Source organism: Carassius carassius, chromosome 20 (assembly GCF_963082965.1).
Source record: "Carassius carassius chromosome 20, fCarCar2.1, whole genome shotgun sequence".
Classification (NCBI taxonomy): Eukaryota; Metazoa; Chordata; class Actinopteri; order Cypriniformes; family Cyprinidae; genus Carassius; species Carassius carassius.
The window spans coordinates 6,110,818-6,132,377 of record NC_081774.1 but is presented as its reverse complement, the minus strand read 5'-3'; the positions used below and the strand labels follow the sequence as shown (position 1 = coordinate 6,132,377).

Sequence of the window (21,560 nt, the reverse complement as noted above, 5' to 3'; positions counted from 1 at the left end):
GGATTAGAGAGCTCACATGATGCATAAAAAAATCTTAATTTGTGTTTCAAAGATGAACAGAGGTCTTACGGGTTAGGAATGACATGAGGGTGAGTAATTAATGACAGAATTTTTCTTTTGGGTGAACTAACCCTTTAAGTGGTCATTTATAAATTATTAAAGACAGGCCTACTGTGATCTTTGAGGTTGTTAATGTTTCAAAATACATTACCTGTGATTCTGCAAAAACTCTCTACTAATCACCAAATCGCACTAAAAAACTCTTTATCGTCTTTATGAATTTCAAATTTCCTAGATAGGTTACATATTTGTTCGCATAATATGCAATAAATGTGTGTGTGTGTATATATATATATACAGTACAGACCAAAAGTTTGGAAACATTACTATTTTTAACATTACTGTTTTTGAAAGAAGTTTCATCTACTCATCAAGCCTGCATTTATTTGATCAAAAATACAGAAAAAAATGTAATATTGTGATATATTATTACAATTTAAAATAATTGTTTTTAAATTTATTATACTTTAAATTATCATTTATTTCTGTGATGCAAAGCTGAATTTTTAGGATCATTATCACATGATCCTTTAGAAATCATTCTAATATGATGATTCATTATCAAAGTTGGAAACAGTTCTGCTGCTTAATATTTTTTTCAGAACATGTGATACTTTTTTAGGATACTTTGATGAATACAAGGTAAAAAAAAAAAAAAAAGCTATGTTTTTAAAATATAAATATTTTGTAATAACAATATACACTACTGGTCAGTAATTTGGGGTCAGTAATTTTTTTTCCTTCTTTTTAAATAAAATCAATACTTAAAAAAAAAAAAAGTGATAGTAAAGAAAATATATTATTAGAATATATATTATTAGATTTTTTATTTTTATTTTTAATAAATGCAGTTCTTTTTAACCTCAAATATATTAGACAGCAGAACTGTTTCCAACACTCATAATAAATCAGAATATTAGAATGATTTCTAAATGATCATGTGATAGACTGGATGTTACATGTGACACTGAAGGCTGGAGTAATGATGCTGAAAATTCAGCTTTGCATCACACGAATAAATTATTTTTTTTAAGTATATTCAAATAGAAAACTATCATTTTAAGTTGTAATTAATAATATTTCACAATATTACAGTTTTTTCTGTATTTTTGATCAAATAAATGCAGGCTTGATGAGCAGAAGAAACTTCTTTCAAAAACATTAAAAATAGTAATGTTTCCAAACTTTTGGTCTGTACTGTATATATATATATATAAATGCAAAGTAAATGTGTGTATTATATCTATCTATCTATCTATCTATCTATCTATCTATCTATCTATCTATCTATCTATCTATCTATCTATCTATCTATCTATCTATCTAAAACCACAAAAAATTCCTTGTGTGTTTGCACACACCAGGCGAAAAAAGCTGATTCTGATATATATATATATATATATATATATATATATATAATACTTGATTTTAAAGTATAATTATATATTTCTCCATCATTTGTAATTTGATTAAATAATTCGTAATGCTTCGTGGGAATGTAGTAATTCTTTCCCTTATTAAGTTCGTTAAGTATACAGTCTTGTATATTTGTGTTTGTCAGATTTTTTGATACTTTTTGCTTCAAATAAAAGTTTGTAGTGGTGTGATTCACCTCAAAGCTGGTTGGTTTTGTTCATAACAAATACTTTTTCTCTATGGGATTTAAATGAATGGGAAAATACTTCTGGAACCAAGGTAGCCGAAAATTCAGGCAATTATTGGTGCACTTTATATATGTTAAAAACAACAAACTTCTGGTTTTGATAATTCTGGAAAAAACAAACTTCCAGTTTTGTTGGTGCTTTGTTGAAATTTCCTCTAACTCTAAGTACAAACAGTTGATTACTGATTTAATTGCTTCCAGGCCTCTAAAAGTGACCCATCTGTGCTGAACCACCCTGCCATAAAACGCTTCTTGGATTCCCCCTCCCGATCCTCGTCTCCACTGAACCAGAATTCAGAGACACCATCACAGGTCCAGTCTGAGACCGAGTCCCTCAGCCAACATGGGGAGGCTGGGGAGAGGGAGACGGACAGTGGGAGAGAGGACAGCGGTCCACGTGTACGTCGACCCAGCAGGAACACAGGAAAAGTTAGTAGCCCACACACTATCAGAACATAAGTCTGAGGGATTGCATGGCTTGAAAATGCTACAGCACTGTTACTCTATGCCTACAGTACCTGACATTAACATTTGTTTTATTACATTCCCATGTGTAGGACACATCTGATGTGCCATCATCCTTAGAGCAGCATGGGACTTACCACACTACAGGAGATGAGGCTTCACGGCTCTACATGAAGAAAACCATTGTTGTGGGCAACGTATCTAAGTATGAAGCATCATGGTTTTCTCTTTGCCCTTATTTTACAGATCAGATAATACTCATTTTAATTTTACTATATTAGCATAATGGCTGTTTGCATGCATAGCGTGAACCCTGTGTGATTTGAAGAATATTTTACCATTTGTTTGTAGTGTAGATTAGCTTTATTTCAACAACCACAGGCATTCTGGCCTAAATCTTTGTTATTGCACTGGAGAGTTTTGATTTAGCACCTCTGGGATCCTGACTGATGTTTGTGCTCTTTCTCGGAATAATTCTGGTGTGCCCTTGAGTAGGACGCCTTATTCTCGGCTCTGCTAACTTAAAGGGATGGTCTACCAAAAATGGAATATTCCATCATCATTCTGTTATTTTTATGTCACCCTAATATCATTCTAAACTTCTATGACTGACTTTCTTCTGTGGAATGCAAAATGATATATCTGTTGTGAACACACCAAGGGGAAATACAATGTCAGAGGTTTCAGTGAATGAAGACTTAAATTCTGGTCTGTTCTTTAAAAAAAAAAACTATTGTATGACTTCAGAAGACTTTGAGTATAGCACAGCTGTAGTAAGGAGCTACATAAAATTGCATGGAAAAGTATGTTCGATACATTATTAGGAAGAATGGCGTCGGTGAGTGAATTGTGACCGTTTTCAATTTTGATTGAACAAATGTTATTTGCTCTTCTGTCAAAACAAATGATAACAACAAAAAACAGCTTCTGAATGAATGGTAGCAGTTTGTAATTTTGACAGATGGTTTTATGAGAAACAGTATTTATTTCTCTGAGCTTGTATTAATTTTTAAATGCATCACTTTCTCCTGAAACCGTATTATTTCTCCAAAACCCAATAAACTTTCACATGGCGCAAAGCTTTAGTTTTCCCTAGGCAGCAATCTAACCTCATTTATTCCACATTATCACACAGTCCTCATCTATTTTACCTCATAAAATGCACTGAGAGCATGTGAGAGTGTCAAAAGTGTGTGTGTCTGCATATGAGCAATGATATAAGCTCTTTTTGTTGCCTGCAGAGCTGCTAAAGATCTTTATGAGACTGTTTACTCTAGGGCCGGTGTGCTGAAAAAACTCACCGTCTTAAGCTGTTTATCTGAATAAAGAGTTTCTGAATGGCTCTACACTCTACATTTATGTTTGTAGCAGATGCTTGTTTCCCAAGAAACTCAAAATGAAGTGCACAAATCACATTACTGAGGCAGGTAGTTGAAAATGCGCTATGCACGCTGAGCTGAAAAGAAACTCACAACATATGCAAATAAACTGAACTTTTATCCTTGCTGCTGCTGAGTGGATACCTAGCAAAACTGCTGCCATGCAATTACATACTGAATCTTGAAGAGTGACATTTAGAGTTTAATGTTTAAAGGGAAGTCGTGGCCTAATGGTTAGAGAGTCGGACTCGCAATCGAAGGGTTTGAGTCTCGGGCCGGCAGGAATTGTGGGTTGGTGGGTGGGGGGGGGGGGTGCATGTACAGTGCTCTCTCCAGCCTTAATACCACGTCTTAGGTGCCCTTTAGCAAGGCATTGAACCCCCAACTGCTCCCTGGGAACCGCAGCATAAATGGCTGCCCACTGCTCCGGGTGTGTGTTCACAGTGTGTGTGTTCACTGCTCTGTGTGTGTGTGCACTTTGGATGGGTTAAATGCAGAGCACGAATTCTGAGTATGGGTCACCATACTTGGCTGAATGTCACGTCACTTTCACTTTTTACTTTCAAATATAACCGTATAGTTGGCTGTTCTGAGTTACTGGCAGGTTTACATTGGCATCAACAAATCTTCCCCGACCAATGAGTGAAGGTATGCATGCAACTATAAATTGATTTGAGTTTGATTTTTAGACTGTTTTTTTTTCTCTTTCTCTTTCAGGTATATTGCCCCTGATAAACGTGAGGAGAACGATCAGTCCACTCATAAATGGATGGTGTATGTTCGAGGTTCTCGCAAAGAGCCCAGTATCGATCATTTTGTGAAGAAAGTCTGGTTCTTCCTGCACCCCAGCTACAAGCCCAATGACCTTGTGGAAGTCAGGTGTGTGTTTACTTGCCTCTCTTATTGATTGTTTTGATTACATCACACCGTATAGCCTTTTTTTTTTTTACATAACAGTCTTTGGATACAGAGTAGTTATATTTTGCACTAATTATTCAGAATATCATTATTAATATAAATTCTGTGTAGAACTGTGATAATGGTCACTATTTTTCTAAACTCTGGTATTAGTAAGTTTTTTTTATTATTATTATTTTGAAAGAAAATGTATTGCTGTGATCACAGAGCTAATTTTTCAGCAGGTTTTTATTTTATTTTTTATTTTAGAAGATTCTTTGATGAATGGAATGTTCAAAAAACAGCATTTATTTACATTTACATTTATCTGACGCTTTTATCCAAAGCGACTTACAATTGCTATGTATGTCAGTGGTCGCACGCCTCTGGAGCAACTAGGGGTTAAGTGTCTTGCTCAGGGACACATTGGTGTCTCACAGTGGATTCGAACCCGGGTCTCTCACACCAAAGGCATGTGTCTTATCCACTGCGCCAACAACATTTAAGATACTTTTTTTTGTAACATAAGTTTTTACTTTAATTCTTGATAAACTTCCTTGCATCCTTGCTCAATAAAGTACTTTTTAATTAGTGAATGTTCATTTAGCTGTTTTTTAGCTTTAAGTAATATCAGCACAAAACAGCCAGCGCCCTCTAGTGGATGAGCATCCCTGTGGTGCATATGTCAAGTTCAGCCTGCTGAGAGAGAAAGTTTCTCTTTAAACTCTGTTTGTGTGTTTAGTGAGCCACCGTTCCACCTGACCCGTCGAGGGTGGGGAGAGTTTCCTGTCCGTGTGCAGATTCACTTTAAAGACCAACGGAACAAACGTATCGACATCATCCACCACTTAAAGGTCAGACACTTACTGACCGCATGCATACACACTCTCTTTGAACCCTTTTGTTGCCCTTTTCATCTTTCCTTTTCTCCCTCTTTATCTTTCTTTTTACTTTTTTGTGGAAAATTCAGACAGTAGATGACATCGCCTTCTGTTTCTTTGAAGTTTACTTGGAGGATTCCATTTATTTTTTGTGTGTGCAGATTGTGCATTATAGAATATGTCTGCACGAATCTAACATTTTATGCGGGTTTCTCTGAGTCTAAAGGTGAAATGGTCAATTTTATAAAGCATCCTGTCAGTTGATATTTCCTTCCTTTATCTGTTGTCAAAGCAATCCCTTTTGTTATAGGTTAAAATAACAAAGATAAAATAAAAGATGAATCGAGAATTCAAGAAAAAAGAAAAGTTTGCAAATTAATATACTTTTTTCCACCCATCAACCTCTTTGATACTCTGCAGCAAAGACTGCTCTTTAATGTTTGTTATTTATCTTTTATATGTTCTCCCTCAGCTTGACAGAACATACACAGGTTTACAGACTTTGGGAGCTGAAACGGTAAGAAACACACTATCTTTATATGATCTGCAGCTGTGCTCACAAGTTTTCTTTACCTTTTTATAACTTTACATTATTAGCCTTTTTATTTTAAGATGAGAGATCCTAAAAATGTAGTTTTGCTTTTATCACGTACTATGCAGAAGCACAGCCATCAAAAAAAAGCTGTGAACTGACATTGCTGCTGGAGGAGGCAAAGCACAATATTAAGAAACAGCCTGATCAGTTGTGTAAATTCAGTCATTATTTTGTCTTGTGGAATATATGTAAATATCTGTTTTGTTAAATGGTTTCATCCAAACAGTACTAAATTTTTTTTTTAAAAAGCCTCTCGCAGATTCTTAGTTATGTAGACATATGTGCAGAATTACATAAGATTGTCTCATTGACATAGAATTAATTTAGCGCATCAAAACAGGACATGTGTGGAACATGACATGACATCAAAACGGAACATGAAAGTGGACATGTGTTTGTTTGTCAGTTAATAACTTAAAGAGCATGTCACTTACCTAAATGGGCTAAAAACAGAAGTCAAGGTCTCAGCTGTGAATCTAGTGATAAAAATGTCATAGTCTTCAGGGTGATGGCAAGCACAAAACTGGAGTTATGAGTGAAAGTGTCAAAAGAAGATTTATTGTTGTTTGTGTTCAGCAAAGTAAAAAGGGAATAAAATCTGGTTTCTGACCCTGAGGCCATAGCATAGTTAAACGTTTTATCCGTGCAACTGAGGTGTGTGGAAAGTTTAAAAAAAATGTTTACTCCAAGGAAAAAATAAAATGCTGAGAATGATGAAGGTTTCTTTTAAGCTGAAGAACTCAGGAAGCAGAAAATTACTTTTCAACCAGGACACAGTGAAAGTGCAGGTTTTTATAGTTCTAAAATGATTTTGTGATGACAAGGTTTATTACAAGTGTCAGATATACCTTGATTCATCTTTAAAATGACATTTTTTTCTTTCTGTTTATTATTTTCTAAAGGTGGTGGATGTTGAGCTCCACAAAAACTCACTAGGTGATGACTTCATCCCCTCGGCTCCCTCATCGTCGTCATCATCTTCATCATCATCTTCCTCTCATCTGCCATTTGTGGGCGGGTCTGATTCTACCTCCACAGCTGCCCAAGGCTCTCGGCAGCCCTCCTCTCACTCTCTGCATGCTCATGATGATCAGCCCAGCTCAGATAGAGGTAGACAAAACATACACAAATGCTTGTCCATCTCACATTATGCCACATAGTAACACCAAAGAATAATGCAGTATCCCACTGTGTCTTTAAAATGGGATTCTTTTGATTAAGAGGATTAGTAGGATGTTTGCACTTTAATGCATAAGCTTTGGCAGCTGTTTTGAAAATCTGTATTAATCCAAGACTAGACCTGCATTATACATTCCATGCCCAAGTCACTTGTATGAAAATGCATTTTGTGTTTCGGAAGACAGCTTAAGGTGGTTCCTAAAGATAATTCTAGTACTTAAATGTGTATAAATTAATTATTCATTGGATCTATTGATTATGAAATTTATTGTTGTTTCTTTTTTTATAGTTCCAGGCGTGACTGTCAAGAGTGAGTCGGTGCGTTCTTCATGTTCTGAACGAACTTCACAGTCAAATAGGTCTGAGAAAATCACCATTGGTTCCCACGGAAACTCAGCCTTTCAGCCAATCACAGCCAGCTGTAAGATAATTCCACAAGGGCAAGTGCCCAGTCCTGCCGAATCACCTGGCAAATCATTTCAGCCGATTACTATGAGCTGCAAGATTGTGTCTGGTGAGTCTCACAGGTGCACAAGGAAGTTGGAGAAGAGCAGTTTAAATGCAAGCAGTAAAATCCTCTATATACACACTCTTTCATGTCGCCCTGGCTTTTTTTCTGCTGTAGGTTTCGATTTTCTAGAGAAAAGGAGACTGTCAGAAACTCCTCTGCAATGCAGTATAGATTTGTTGTCCGTGTGTGACAGCAGATCTAAGAGGAGCTCAGTCTGATATGTCCTAATCTTGCCTTGCCAGACCTACTCTTTATAAAGTCTGGTCCACATTTAATTCTGACCAAGAACCACCTACTTTTGCCACCATATCTCTAACATTTATGTTCGAGTGTTGTGTTTTGCCACCTAGTGGCAGCCAAACTTAACTTTTTCACTTATTCACTTAAAATTAACGAGTATTAAAGGTATGAAGAATATATCCACAAAAAACATCTGAAAGAAAAACAGTAGGTTTTAGGGATAACCACAGGTCATCTTATTGGCATGCAAAATGACCACACTACCAGTTCTATCTTGTTTACTAACTAGTGCATTAATTTCAAAGATATGAAGGTGTGAGAAAATCTCAGAAAATACTTGACTTGTAGCACTCTGGCATGAACCTGCATTAACATGACACTGTTTACCATTGACTTATTAAACGCTGTATTCTCTGACACTCAAAAATAGTTTAAAGTCAGCCTGTCAGTCTCGAGTTTGCCATTTTGAGGGGAATCCAAACATCAAACTCAGTGTGCTTGTATAAAGATAAGACAAGAAAAGGAGACCACAGTAAAGATGTGAAACTGCTTTGTTTGTAAAGCATTATGGATTTGCAGTCTGTGTGGCTTTTAAACATGATGAGAAATTTATGAGCATCACACTATAAATCCAATCATAGAAACACAATCTTTGTGTTCCAGGTTCTCCTATCTCCACCCCTAGTCACTCTCCTCTCCCCCGGACATCATCATCCACTCCAGTGCACCTGAAGTCCAGCCCCTCAGTCATAAATAACCCCTACATTATCGTGGACAAACCAGGCCAAGTCATTAATATGGCTGCATCGACATCTGCAGCTACAGGTACATACTCTCCCCATCCATACACAAGCGTAACAATGTGTCGCTTTTACCACAAGATATTGTCAGATATTGGCTTCTAGGTTTCTTTTTCATCTCCTTTATATTCAACATCGAACAAGTTGTGATTGGCTACAATTGTTGTTGCTTTGCGGTAACATTTTAGTTATAGCGAGGACAGAGAAATTACTTTTTCTAGAAGCATCGAGCATGGGGAGGACACGGTGAGAAATTGTCAGGAGTGAATGATGAAGCCAAATCACAAATTACAAGTTCCCCTTTAGTTCTTTTTCCCTTCTTGTGCTCTCTTTCACACACACACACACACACACACACACACACTCTCTCTCTCTTTGCTTCACTCTTTCCCATGACTCATGCTGTGGGTTTACAGGCCATCATAAGACCAGGTTGCCATAGCGACCACATCACTACGATTTTAGGAGTGTGTTGAGTATGCAGATGATGTAACATTACCGTGTGGGTGTGTGTGTGTGTAAGAACATATTCCACCTCCATTGCTGCACAACTGATGTGCTTGTCGCAAATGCTGCATCACCTATAACTGCATCTTGGCACCCCAGTTAACATCTACACAACACAGGCCGCCACAAAAACACACCTACATGCTCTCAGGGAAGATGAGTGTGTGGATGGTCAGAGCTCTGTGCTGTGGTGCTAAAGCAACATAGTGACCATTAGAGATGGACGTAACAGGAACAAATGTGCAGATGCTTCTCAAAACTACAGTGTGTATTTTCCCTGCCATGACTATCGGAATCATAGTTGTCATGTTTCTTGGGCTTTAAATTGATGATTTTGAAAACCTAATGGCTGTCTGTCTAGACAGCATTTTGGGGCGTCATGAGTGCATTTGAGCTAAAGGTATAATGTTTGACATGTAGGTACACTGAAGATGAGCGTTCCAACATTTCTGTTATGGCTAAAAATGCTGACAAGACGCTCGTTTTCCAGTACAAATATCTAAACATCCTTAAATGTAGATAAGCTTACAAAAACTGAAAACCTGAACAGAGTGATTTGAGTTTATGCTAAATACAAGAACAAATATCTTTTTTTGACCCTCTAACTTTAGCACTACTCACTATTCTAATTATATTCTTAAAAAAATAAAATAAAATCTAACTACCTATCTAATCTTTTTGTATTATATCTATTTTATTTTTATTTATTATACAATTATAAAATAAATAAATAAAACACTAAAACTGCTAAATGATTAAATTAAAATATAAGTCAGTGAAGTATGAAAAGGTAGATTTTTCTGATATTTGTTGGCACATATTTGTTCTTGGTTTAATTATAAACTCACTTGTGTATTTTGATTTCAAGAATCTTTAGACATTTGCACTGATAAACAAGATTCAAGTACGGGGGAAGAACATTGCAGTGTGATCCAAAGGTACAGTAATATTTCAGTGTTTGGGAGCAGAGTTAAGGTCTAAAACAAGACTTAAATTTACCTTCTGAAACTAGCAGACATCCTGTTTTTAGATTGAATGCTCAAGATGAAAACAAGCCAGTGATGCCCTACATGCTATCTAGGTTGAGTAGGAGACATGATTCAAACATTTGGTTTAAACATTTGAGTGGATGTTTTTTTTTTATCAGTATTTTTATTTTTTTTCACATCAACAATTTACAGAATCAGTATGAATTTACAAGTAAACATTCTTTTCTAACCACTCTTCCATCCCCATCCCATCCTCACTAGACAGAGCACTTAAATGAACCTCATTGTGAGGCATTGAGTTGGTGTAAAAAACAAAAAAAGGAAAAAGGCAAATGAAACAAGAAAAATAAAAAATAAATAAAATACAAAAATACATTATATAACAATTCTGATAATAAAGAGATTAAAGTCAAGACGGGTTAAATTGTCACATCAGCATTTTCAATCTAAGTAACATCCAAATTATTCACATATGCAATAAATTTGCCCCAAATCTTTCCAAACATTGATGACTTTTTTTTTTCAGATTAAACATTATTTTTTCAACAGGCACATAGGATGAAAGTTCTCTAAGCCATTCAATAGGCCTAGGAGGTTCTTCTGATTTCCATTGTACAGCTATACATTTCTTTGCTGCTATCAGAGCCATCTTAACTAAATGTAAATTCTTCCTTTGATCAGTTTGAAGAATTGATTCATCCCCCAATAATATAAATCTCGGGTCATATGGAAGCTTAACATTAGTAATTTTGTCAATAGTTTGTATTATATTTCTCCAATAGATTTTAAGTTCAGAACAAGTCCAAAACATATGCAATAATGTACCCACCTCTGTTTTACATCTAGAGCAACATTCTGAATATGAATCACTGATCTTGTGTAATATTTCAGGTGTATAATATACTCTATGTATAATATTGAACTGCATTAATCTTTGTCTTCTATTAAATGAAAACCTTAAAGCACTTTCACAGATGAGTTCCCAAGTGTCTTGTTTAAAAGTACATTCAAGATCTTTTTCCCATTTAAGTCTTGAAGATGTACATACTCCCCATACAAGTCAATGAAATTTGTATACATATAAGACACAAAACCTTTAGATCCTTTTTTCTCTCTTATAATGCTATCTATTGGGAGTAAAGAGAGAGACCTTAAATAACCATGTATTGAATTTATATAATTTCTCACCTGAAAGTATTTGAAAAAGTGTTTAACAGGAAGAGAAAACATTATTCTCAACTGGTCAAATGTCATTAGTGTGTCCTCCTCATATAAGTCTCCAAACACTTGTATTCCGTTTTTATACCAATTTTGTGTTATCCCATCTCTTAATGCCTCAGGAAGAGATGGATTGTAGTGAAAAGAAGTATTATAATATAACGACAGTAGCCAATTATATTTTTTCCTGATTTCAAACCCCAATTTGCAAGTGTGTCTAATGAATGGGTTATTAACTACTTTTGTAATACAAGTCAATGGGATTAACAGCGCCTTATCTAGAGGTATTTCCCCTGCATGATTTCTTTGGATTTGTATCCATGCAGGTGGCAAAGTACTATTCATCTGCCAAAACCATACCGCTCTCATTTGTGCTGCCCAATAATAAAACAGAAAATCTGGAAGTTGTAATCCACCTTTTTTAAATGTCATTTGTAATGTTTTAAGTTTATTTGAGTGGATCTTTGATTGCAAAAAGTGATGTCTTTGTATGCAGCTCACTAGGTTTTTATACACAGCCAATCTCTTATGACTCTATGTTCTGGTAAGGCCTCTGTAAAGTTCATACAGCAGCATGAAAATGAGGCCTTGATGAAGTTTGAACATCTAAGAAAAAGCTGCTTTGAATTAAAACTAAAACCAACATATAAAATATTCTGCTACATGCTTTTACCATCGCCCAGAAATGAAGATTCCCTACAGGGAAAATGTATCTGTGTTACAAGAAGATGAGTGAAGCTATTTCACCGTCCTGATTAATTCAGTTGTTTGTAGGAACTTGTTTAAAAATAAAGATGTTCTTATAGAAATTAAACAATTCTTTCTTTAAAATAACAATTATGCATGGAGCCCCACACATGGCATGCAGGAAAAAATAGTAGGCTAAATTGTGTGCACGATTTAATATTTTGTTCCCTCGATTTATAAACTGTACACATCATTTACTTATTCTTTCCTTCGATTTGCTAAATCGTGCAAACGATTTATAAATTGAGAGAACGAACTAGTAAATTGTGTGCATGATTTAGAAAATCAAGGGAACAATTCAGTAAATCAAGGGAATGAAATAGTAATCGTGTGCACGTTTTAATACATCGAGGGAATTGATTAGTAAAACATGCACACAATTTATTTATTCTTGGATGTCATGTGCCGGGATGACAACTTGAGGCATTTTAATTCATTTTCGTATTTAAATGAAGTCTCTGAGTGTCAGAGCAGCTTCAGAAAATCACTGTCTGCATTTCTTCAGCTGCAAGATCTCTTTCTTTGTGTTATTGGAGAACAGTGCTTGTGAAAATCAGGCTGTGAATCTGGAGAAGAAGCTGCATGCCAACCATCCTGGGGGATGGAGCATTATTAGATTTAGGGTAAATAAACTCCTTTGTTTTGTCATTTCACACATATATACTGGAGAAATTGAGCACAGAAGAGCAAAGATGCAGTCTTAACACATTTAAGTTAAACAATGAGCTGCAGAGTAACTTGCTATTTCATTGTGCACAAAGATGCAGACAGAAACCTCTGTGCAAAACGATGCAAATATTTGCAGAAATTCTGCTTCATACTTTTTAACGACCTCTGATAAAGTCTTAAACCTCAGCAAGGGCAAAAAGCACTTTGATAAAGGCATGATATATTGACACTAGGGATATGCTGGTATCACATTTTCACATTGTGATTAATTGCTAATGCTTTTATCACAATATACAGTATTATCACGGTATTAAAATATAGTTAAGAAAAAAAGTAGGTCATAATATAGTATAATAGTTTTAATTAATAACTTTTTTCTTACAACAAAAAAACTGAACATTTAAATACAATAAAGCAATACAGAAAAATATATACATTTAAAAGTTTTACACAGGTTAAAGAGCAAAAGAACTATAAAGATAAATAGGTTTCACTTTACAATAAGACCTCATTAGTTAACCTTAGTCATTTGCTACAGAAATTATTAAGAGAGTGAATGTGCTTTCATCCAACGTCTCTCACACGTTCCCCCATGTGCTCATGCGTGCTTGTTTACATCAGAGCGCACACACGTCTTTCAAGCAGCAAACAGCAGTACAACAGCATTTTGACCAGCTGATGGGAAAATTATTCTTAAAATGCAGTCCAAATTCGGAATAATTTGTAATATATAATTATTCATGGTATTTAGAATTACACACAATAACAATATCGTGCATATTCATTACCGTGATATATCGCATAATCGAATACCGGCACATGTCTAATTGACACACAAAAACACAAGAAGTAAATGTAAAAGAAAACACTCTTTTCATAACGTTTGTGAATAGGGAGGGGTTCTGTAATGATGAGACAGAGACGTTCGGATCCATGTGCAGAACTTTAATGATGAGAATGGTCAGACAGGCAATGATCAGTAAAGGCGTCAGGTATGTAGGGATAACCAGAATCGATAACAGAAACAGGCAAATGTCGGGGGCAAGCAGCAGAGAATCAGAGTCGGTATAAACAATCCAAAGGTCAGGTACAGAAGGAAAACACAAGGAAAACGCTCTGAAATGTCAGACTGGCTAAACAAGACTTCGCAGAGAGTGGGAGTGAGTGTGCTGCTTTTATGTGTGTGTAAATGAGGTGCAGGTGTGGCAAGGAAATTGGCTGATGAATGATGTGCAGGTGTGGCAGGGTGATTGTGATGCAGTGACTCATGGGGAATGTAGTTCGGGTGTGGTGCAACAGATGAGAGGTGCTAGAGTCCGAGTGACATCTGGTGGTTGATGTGGAATGGTCCTGATTGGAGTGCCCTCTACTGAAGTTCAAGGTGCTTTGATCAGGATTTTTGAGGCCGATCTCCGGTCACAGAAGCCAATATCTGCCGATCTGATCACCTATACCAATCTTTTTAAAGCCTTCTTTTTTTTTATCATATATCATATATATATATTATATATATATTTTTACCCAGTACAGTAGTACAATCTTTCTTCATCAATTATTCAATGCTGTTTACCTTTGCATTTACTTCTAGATTTATATATTAGTTATATATAGTTGATAAAGCAAAACATTTAAACTACTTTTCGTATGTTATCACAAACATTCTAAATTAAAACCTTTCATTGGCAGAAACCGTCAGCTCTACTCCCTTTTTATTTTTTGCATTTAAATCTTCATTAAAATCTATCCTGCGGTTCATAAAGAACTTTAATTGAGAACTTTAAAATTATTGCATTATCTATCTAAAAGTACTCTTTCCCTTTAAACCTAGCCAAAAAACCATAGCCTATGTGTTGGCTGTGAAACACACTAGACTTAAATTTTATGCATTTATAGTGTAATTACTAAATTTTTGCGTCAATGCATCTTCATATTTACTACAAACAATGTGCTGTTACTTAAATTTAGCTTGTGCAGTGCAGCAAAAAATAGTCTCTGCATAGTCTCATGCGCCACTCCTAAACGCACTGCCAGACCGCAACCGCGTGCAGTGTGAACACTTTATCCATTGACATGAGCACGAAAAAAAAATGTACCACATACGCACTGCAAATGGAGTAATGTGAACCTGGCATTAATATGTGTGTGTGCTGCAAGTGTGCATGAGCGCACCGTCTTCAGGAAAGCACCACGAGAGTTGAATGGTTAAAACACTGGAAAGAATTAAAAAGAAAAAATGCAATTAATAAACTTTAGTTACGATGCGACACTGCCTTGATAGTGCAACTGACAATTGCTGTGTCGACTGTGCAGCATGCAGCTCGATTATAGTGCAGACACAATGTTATTTGAAGTCTTTTTTTTTTGAGAGAGAGAGAGAGAAAGAGAGTGTGCAGTGATTAACTGTTTGTGAAATTATGTCTCATAGAGAAACTTCATTCATTTCAAATTACTTAATCAGTTATTTAATGAAGACATATGAATTGTACCTCACCTAAAGCATTATTATTTCACCCGCACCAGACAGAGACTGAGACAGTGCCGCTGCATGTCAAGCCTAACCTCTCACTGCAGCGTCATCAGCTTGAGAACAGTTTTATGAGATCAGCCTTTTAAGAGACCGCTGATCAATCATCCCAAAGTGATTATTGGCCGATTGTGATCGGTAGCCGATCAATCGGAGCAACCCTACTATTGAAAGGGGTCCATAAAATGCATTTTTTCTTTTGTTTTGACCGATCTTGCTGCATGAAAAAAATATTTTATTGTGAATGAGTGCACCTTGTAATTTTTAATGACGATGTCATAACTCGATCTTCCAACTGACCTTTCTCTGCTGACATATGCCGGATATCAAGTTAAACTCCATTAAGCTTCTGAAGTGTAATACATATTTGTTATATCTGCTGTTTTCACGTGTTCATCTCAGGCAGTCCGACGACCAAGCAGAGCAGCACAGCCCATGGTCCTCGATCGCCTGCTTCTAAAGTTCACACCAGCAGCTTCCTGTCCTCTGGGGTCAAGGTGAGATTGACTCTCGGTGAATGGATTTATTCAGTGCAACTCACATTTGATTGAAGTTTGGGGTCTTAGTGCTCTAGTCCGGCTCTGTGTTCAGGACTTGTGCAGAAGAATTTACCTTCTGGTAAATGTGCTTTGCCTCCTTTTAGCAGTCTTTTTGATTTATTACCATGCATTAAAGTGGTGAGCATCTCACTCTTGTCCCTACAAGGCAACTGAAGTAAAGGGTGAGTGGATGAGAATAGAATATCAGTAGAAATTATGTGGGTATTGTGAGTGAAATCACCTGTAATTGAAAAATACAGATGTAGGCTATTGTAAACAATGTGGAACAATCAATTCCCCTTCAGGCAGATTAGCATGATGAATCAGTACCCATTTCTGAGAGAAAGGCACCCCTAAATAGGGATTAATTTTTCTGTCATTGTTCTATAGAGCTATTAATATGGGTTCTGCTGTTCTTTACATTCATACCAAAGCAGTTATTGGTTGCCTGTCCCTCTGTTGAACTGAGGAAAAACTGACTCAAATTAGGTGATGATCTCTCTCTCTCTCTGTTGCTCTATCTGGGTTATTCTCTGAGGGTGTTTCAATGTTTTCTGGACACTGTGGGCTAAATTAACACCGGTAGTTATTAATAGTTACTGTCAGGCAGTGCAGTAAGAGGTCTGCAGCAGCTGTGCATGTGTGAAGGTGTAAAATGGGACATCTATCTGTGGCGTGATGCTGCTGCTTTTGTGCAAGCTGTGCAGAGGAATGAAGTATTCCCAGAGCCCAAACAAACACACACACACACACACACACTCATACGTAGACATGCAGTGGGAATAGTCCACAGATGTTTCTTCAGAATGGTCAAAAATAATTTGAGCTTGTGTTTGGGGTGAGTAAAATTTTTTTATGTTTTTGATAAAAGTATCTTAATGCTTCCTTGCTGAATAAAAGTAAATGAATTTCTTTTAAAAATATTTTTGGATGGTACTGTACATGATCTCAAAAACTTTTGTCTGAATTCTTAAAAGTTTAATACAATGTTGTTTAAAAGAATGAACAGTGTAGCTAATATTGAAGACAGAGGGTGGAGACTTTCAAAAAGTGATTTTAAAAAAAGATAAGAAATTAAAAGTAATTTTTACATTTTAGAGCACTTTATAATTCCCATGTGTTCAGGGTTACAGTGTGTGAGTGTTTTTACTGTTGTTTGTATGAGAGATATGACAGTGATGTTGAGATTATGTGTGTTTTGTATGGTGGAGTTTGCATTGGTTTACATTTTGATGTGTGCTACTGGCAGGAGAGGTGAATCTCAACTCAAGTTCACGGAGTTCATCTCAATGTTCAGCCTCTCACTCAGAGAAGCATATGTTTATCCTACCCAAGGGAATGTGTGATTCACTATATTAACTTCAGATTGGATCACACACCCAATATCTCTGCAAAATATCTTGGTTGAAATTGAATCGTGAATCAAACTGATTGCTTTTCAGTGCACATCTCACTGTAATATGACAAGCACAGAGTAATAAAAATTCTCCCTTTGTCTGTCTGTCTGTCTAAAGGTTATAATCAAGCAAGAACCAGGAGAGGTGTCCACCCAGCCGTCACCACAGCAACAGGTCATCTCCACAGCAGCTTCCCAGCAGCAACAACAGTATGTAACAGTGAAGGGTGGTCACATGATAGCCATGTCGCCACAAAAACAGAGTGGGGCAGGGACTGGAGGTGCCACACCCAGCAAGGTTTTTATGAGTACTCTTGTTTTTTTGTTTGTTTACCATTGTGATAATGTTTAATGTTTTTGACTGTTTATATTCCATATTTGTTTGTCTCTTTCAAGGAAAACGATACTGTTTTTCCATATTTCACTATGTTCTTCTATCAACTTAGATGAGTTGATATGTACCTCTCCTGTATCAGTGCTTGTACTTAATTGCTGTAGCGTGCAGCACCACTATATTAGTGTTTTGCCTAGCACCATTCATTCCTTAGGATCCAAACAGGGATGAATTTAGAAGCCACCAAAAACACCACTTCCATGTTTTCCCTATTTACATGAGTAGTTACACGAGTAAGTATGGTGGCAAAAAATAAAACGTGTCGATTTTGTAAGCAGATAAAAAATTATAAATATAATGTATGGCGGAAGAGCACTTCTCAGCACCTCGGCACAGTAATATCATCACTCCTGAAAACTCCCTCTCCCCTCCCCCTTTCCCTCTCCCTGCACTATTGGTAGTAGTTTGGGGGAGTATTCAGGAGTGATGATATAACTGTGCCGAGGTCGAAGTGGTGCTATGCTAAACGCTGACATATTGCCGCCATGCGCTACAGCAATTAATTGCACGCACTAGACCGGAGAGGTTCATATCAACTCATCTAATTTGAGGGAAGAACATAGTGGAATATGGAAAAACGGTGGTGTTTTCCTTTAATCTCAGACTTAATCTTAATTGTTCAGATGCATCTATAATGTCCAAAAATAATATCTAGCTAGTTCTATACTTCACTTCTGTATTTCTATAGTTTCATTCCTCAATGCAAGCTGTCCTGTCTGAGAGAGTTTTTGAAACTGGAGTGTGCTGTGGTCATGCGGTCTAAACATATCTCAGGCCATTGTGTCTCTGCGGACCTCCTTCTTGTCTCTTTACTGCAGCCTTTTTTAGCACCTGAGAGTCAAAGTCACTCGTACATCCTGTTTAAAAACTGTCCATATACAGTATGAAATTCTGCGCAAAAAGGTCTTAACTTTCAAACTCTACATAAGAGTCTTCAGCAAACGTCTTGCATATTTTTCATATTACTCCTTAGGACACTTGGTTTTAAGTTAAGCAATTTTCTTTAGGATCTTTATAAATTTAAAAAAGATGAAGTTTCTTGATCAAGCGCTAAGGTTTTCAGATCTTTGAGGTGTAACCACTAATCAGCATTTCTGCAGCATTACTATTGAGATGTGAATAACTTTCTCATATTGAAATAAGACTTAATAGATAACATACTACACACCTGTTTTGATTATACTAAAAATGTGAGTAGAGGAAAAATGAGTAAATATTGTGTATATAAAAAGGACACCAAAAGTGTTACATTTATTGATTTATGTTAGTTCAGTTGTGCAATTTACAAGTATTTTCAGTTGCAGAGTAAGTGTGTGTGTGTGTGTGTGTGTTTTGTAGGTTTTGGGGATTCCACTGGGCTCCACAGTCAAACAGGTCTCTGTGAGCAGCGGGCAGATCTTGGTTGCTAAGTCCAGCCCCTCTATGTCCAAGGTGGGGGGCCCAAAGCAAGTGGTAGCACAGGGTGTCGCTAAAGCAATCGTCAGTGGAGGAGTCAGCGGTGCAAGCGGCATCACAGGACAGCAGGTGCATGCTGTTACCAAGGCAGCAAGTGGGTCTGGAGGAAGTGGAAAGAGTGGAGGTCGGTGTACACACTTTTTCTTGATCATCATGCCATAAGGTGACCCAAATAATTGATGTGATCTCTTTTTTCTTTGAGATAACTAAGGGTAACATGGTAACGTGACAAGTTGTCAGCATCAGGTTTTCTATCCTCACTGAAAGCGAAATAAATTGACAGTCTCAACCAATTAGAACATGATGTTTAATATGCAGCTATGTGGAATTAAATTTTGGTCCAATAAATGTAAAAAAAAAGCATTTTTGATTGTGGTTAGGGAGGTGCTTGTTTGTGGATATGCAAAGATGTGTATCTGAATCTTGAAATAAAAGTGTGCATCTGTTCATTTTTAGAAGGTGAGGTGTTTGTATGTGCGCAAAGTTCGAAAAGCATTTGTCTTGCCAGGGAAGTTAATTAAGATGTTCAGAACAGTAGTGTGTGTGTGTGTGTGTGTGTGTGTGGGTGAAAGAACAAGATTGTACATTTGTTTGTGTGTTTGGAGAAGTGTTTGTCAGGCTGATCAGCAGATGTTGTGCTGAGAGGGAAATTTCACAGGGCTAAACTAAGTGTGTGTGGCTGTACCGCAATGCTGACTAAACCATTAGGAAACACCATTATTCAGTCAGACACTTGTATCTCCCTGCCACCACAGGGGGAAACAGGGTTTAGTTTGATTAATTTTAAAGACACCTATATGTGGATGCATATAGAAAGCTTGTTAGTGGTATAAGAAATAGATTTAAAGCTGTATTGCTGAATTTTATTTTATTTTTTTATAGGTTCCATGTTCTAAGTTTTTGCATCTTATGAGTCCACTTATAATATCAGTTTAGATTACACCAAAATGAAGCTGTGTACACCCTTACGAAAGGAAAATATATTTACCAATATATTTCTTAAAATATATTGTGATATATTGTAATATATTATTTTCCCTTTTTATTTTCTAATATTTTATATATTTGAATACATTTAATAATTTATTGATGATACATGTATTATATAAAATATTGCAAAATATACAAATGATTGCCGCTTTCAATATATTGCAATATATTGGAAAAATTAAATATATATAAGAATATATGCCTAATATATTACATGATATTTTCCAATATACTGCAATATATTTTTGTTTCATAAGGGCACATTTTTTCTTTTTATAAAAAGTAATATTGTATTGCAAATTTTCACGTTTGAATGAGTGTTTTCTATTTTAATACATTTTAAAATATTATCGGGTATCAGTTTAATGCTTCCCCGATAAATAAAAGGATTAAATTTGTTTGAATGATAGCGCATGTACAGTGAAAACATACAGCTGCCATGTGCTGTCAAGGACAAAAACATTCAATGAGGAACAGATCAAGTTCATATTCACTGGTAACTTACCTAATCCAAATTCTCTGACACTGTACTATTTCCTCATATATGTTTCTCTTTTGTTTAATTGTTGTTTTTGTGTTGGTGATTTTTTTTTTTTTTAGTTATGGCCACCTTACAACTGCCAGCAAATAACCTGGCAAACCTGGCTAATCTGCCTCCGGGTACCAAACTCTACCTGACCACCAACAGCAAGAACCCATCTGGCAAAGGCAAACTGCTGCTGATCCCACAGGGAGCCATTCTGAGAACCTCAAACAGTGCAAGTCAGACACATATGTATTATGAATTTGGGAACATTGTCATTGTCTCTTTCTGTATTCAGATAAATATCTAACTATCTTGTTCTCTGTCTGTAGGCCAGCAGTCTCAGAGTTCTGGTTCTGGAGGGTCACATTCCTCCAGTGGGTCCTCAGGGTCTGGCAGCCTGCCTTCCAACTTATCCTACACTTCTTACATCCTCAAACAGACTCCTCAGGTAATAGTCTTTGATGTAAATAATTTATGACATGCACTAACTAGTAGAATTGATCCTGACATACTAGGTGTTTAGTTCAATCTAATCAATTTTGGTTTGATCGTGTGTACTCTTACTTTGTTAATTAGACTCATTCAGTTACTCTTACATATTTTTTTAATGACCTCTGTTTAATATGTTAAAACAGTGTCCAGTCAAAGACACTTTACTGTCAGTTTGGGTTATGCTGACAAAGTCACTATTATGTTTTTTTCAGGGCACGTTCTTGGTTGGCCAGCCAGGGGGCTCTGGGAAACAGAGCTCTGGTGGTCACGTGCCATCCAGTCCTGCATCCAGTACCCAGCAGGCCATTCGGGTCACAGCCGGACAGAAGGCAGCCATATTGGCTCAGGTGTGTAACAAAGTAAGGATTTAATAACATAAAATCTCTTTCCTTTGATCCCCCCCCCCCCTACTGTTTGAAGTTATATAGCTACAGGGATATGTAA

The 21,560-nt window shown here is 36.4% G+C and overlaps 1 protein-coding gene across 3 annotated transcripts in view; it reads left to right on the top strand.

Annotated features, from left to right (window-relative positions):
* Positions 1–21,560, top strand: part of LOC132096133 (YEATS domain-containing protein 2-like) — a 37,612-nt gene that overhangs the window by 1,760 nt on the left and 14,292 nt on the right. For 2 of the 3 annotated variants that reach the window (XM_059501327.1, XM_059501328.1), the window contains 14 exons: positions 1,925–2,152; positions 2,281–2,393; positions 4,285–4,446; positions 5,207–5,318; positions 5,818–5,862; positions 6,843–7,050; positions 7,409–7,633; positions 8,534–8,695; positions 15,727–15,821; positions 17,378–17,557; positions 18,992–19,232; positions 20,699–20,860; positions 20,954–21,072; positions 21,329–21,475. In XM_059501327.1, the coding sequence (XP_059357310.1) occupies positions 1,925–2,152; positions 2,281–2,393; positions 4,285–4,446; positions 5,207–5,318; positions 5,818–5,862; positions 6,843–7,050; positions 7,409–7,633; positions 8,534–8,695; positions 15,727–15,821; positions 17,378–17,557; positions 18,992–19,232; positions 20,699–20,860; positions 20,954–21,072; positions 21,329–21,475 (2,199 nt within the window). The remainder of the gene's footprint in view (positions 1–1,924; positions 2,153–2,280; positions 2,394–4,284; positions 4,447–5,206; positions 5,319–5,817; positions 5,863–6,842; positions 7,051–7,408; positions 7,634–8,533; positions 8,696–15,726; positions 15,822–17,377; positions 17,558–18,991; positions 19,233–20,698; positions 20,861–20,953; positions 21,073–21,328; positions 21,476–21,560) is intronic. The other variant, XM_059501329.1, reaches the window with a different exon arrangement.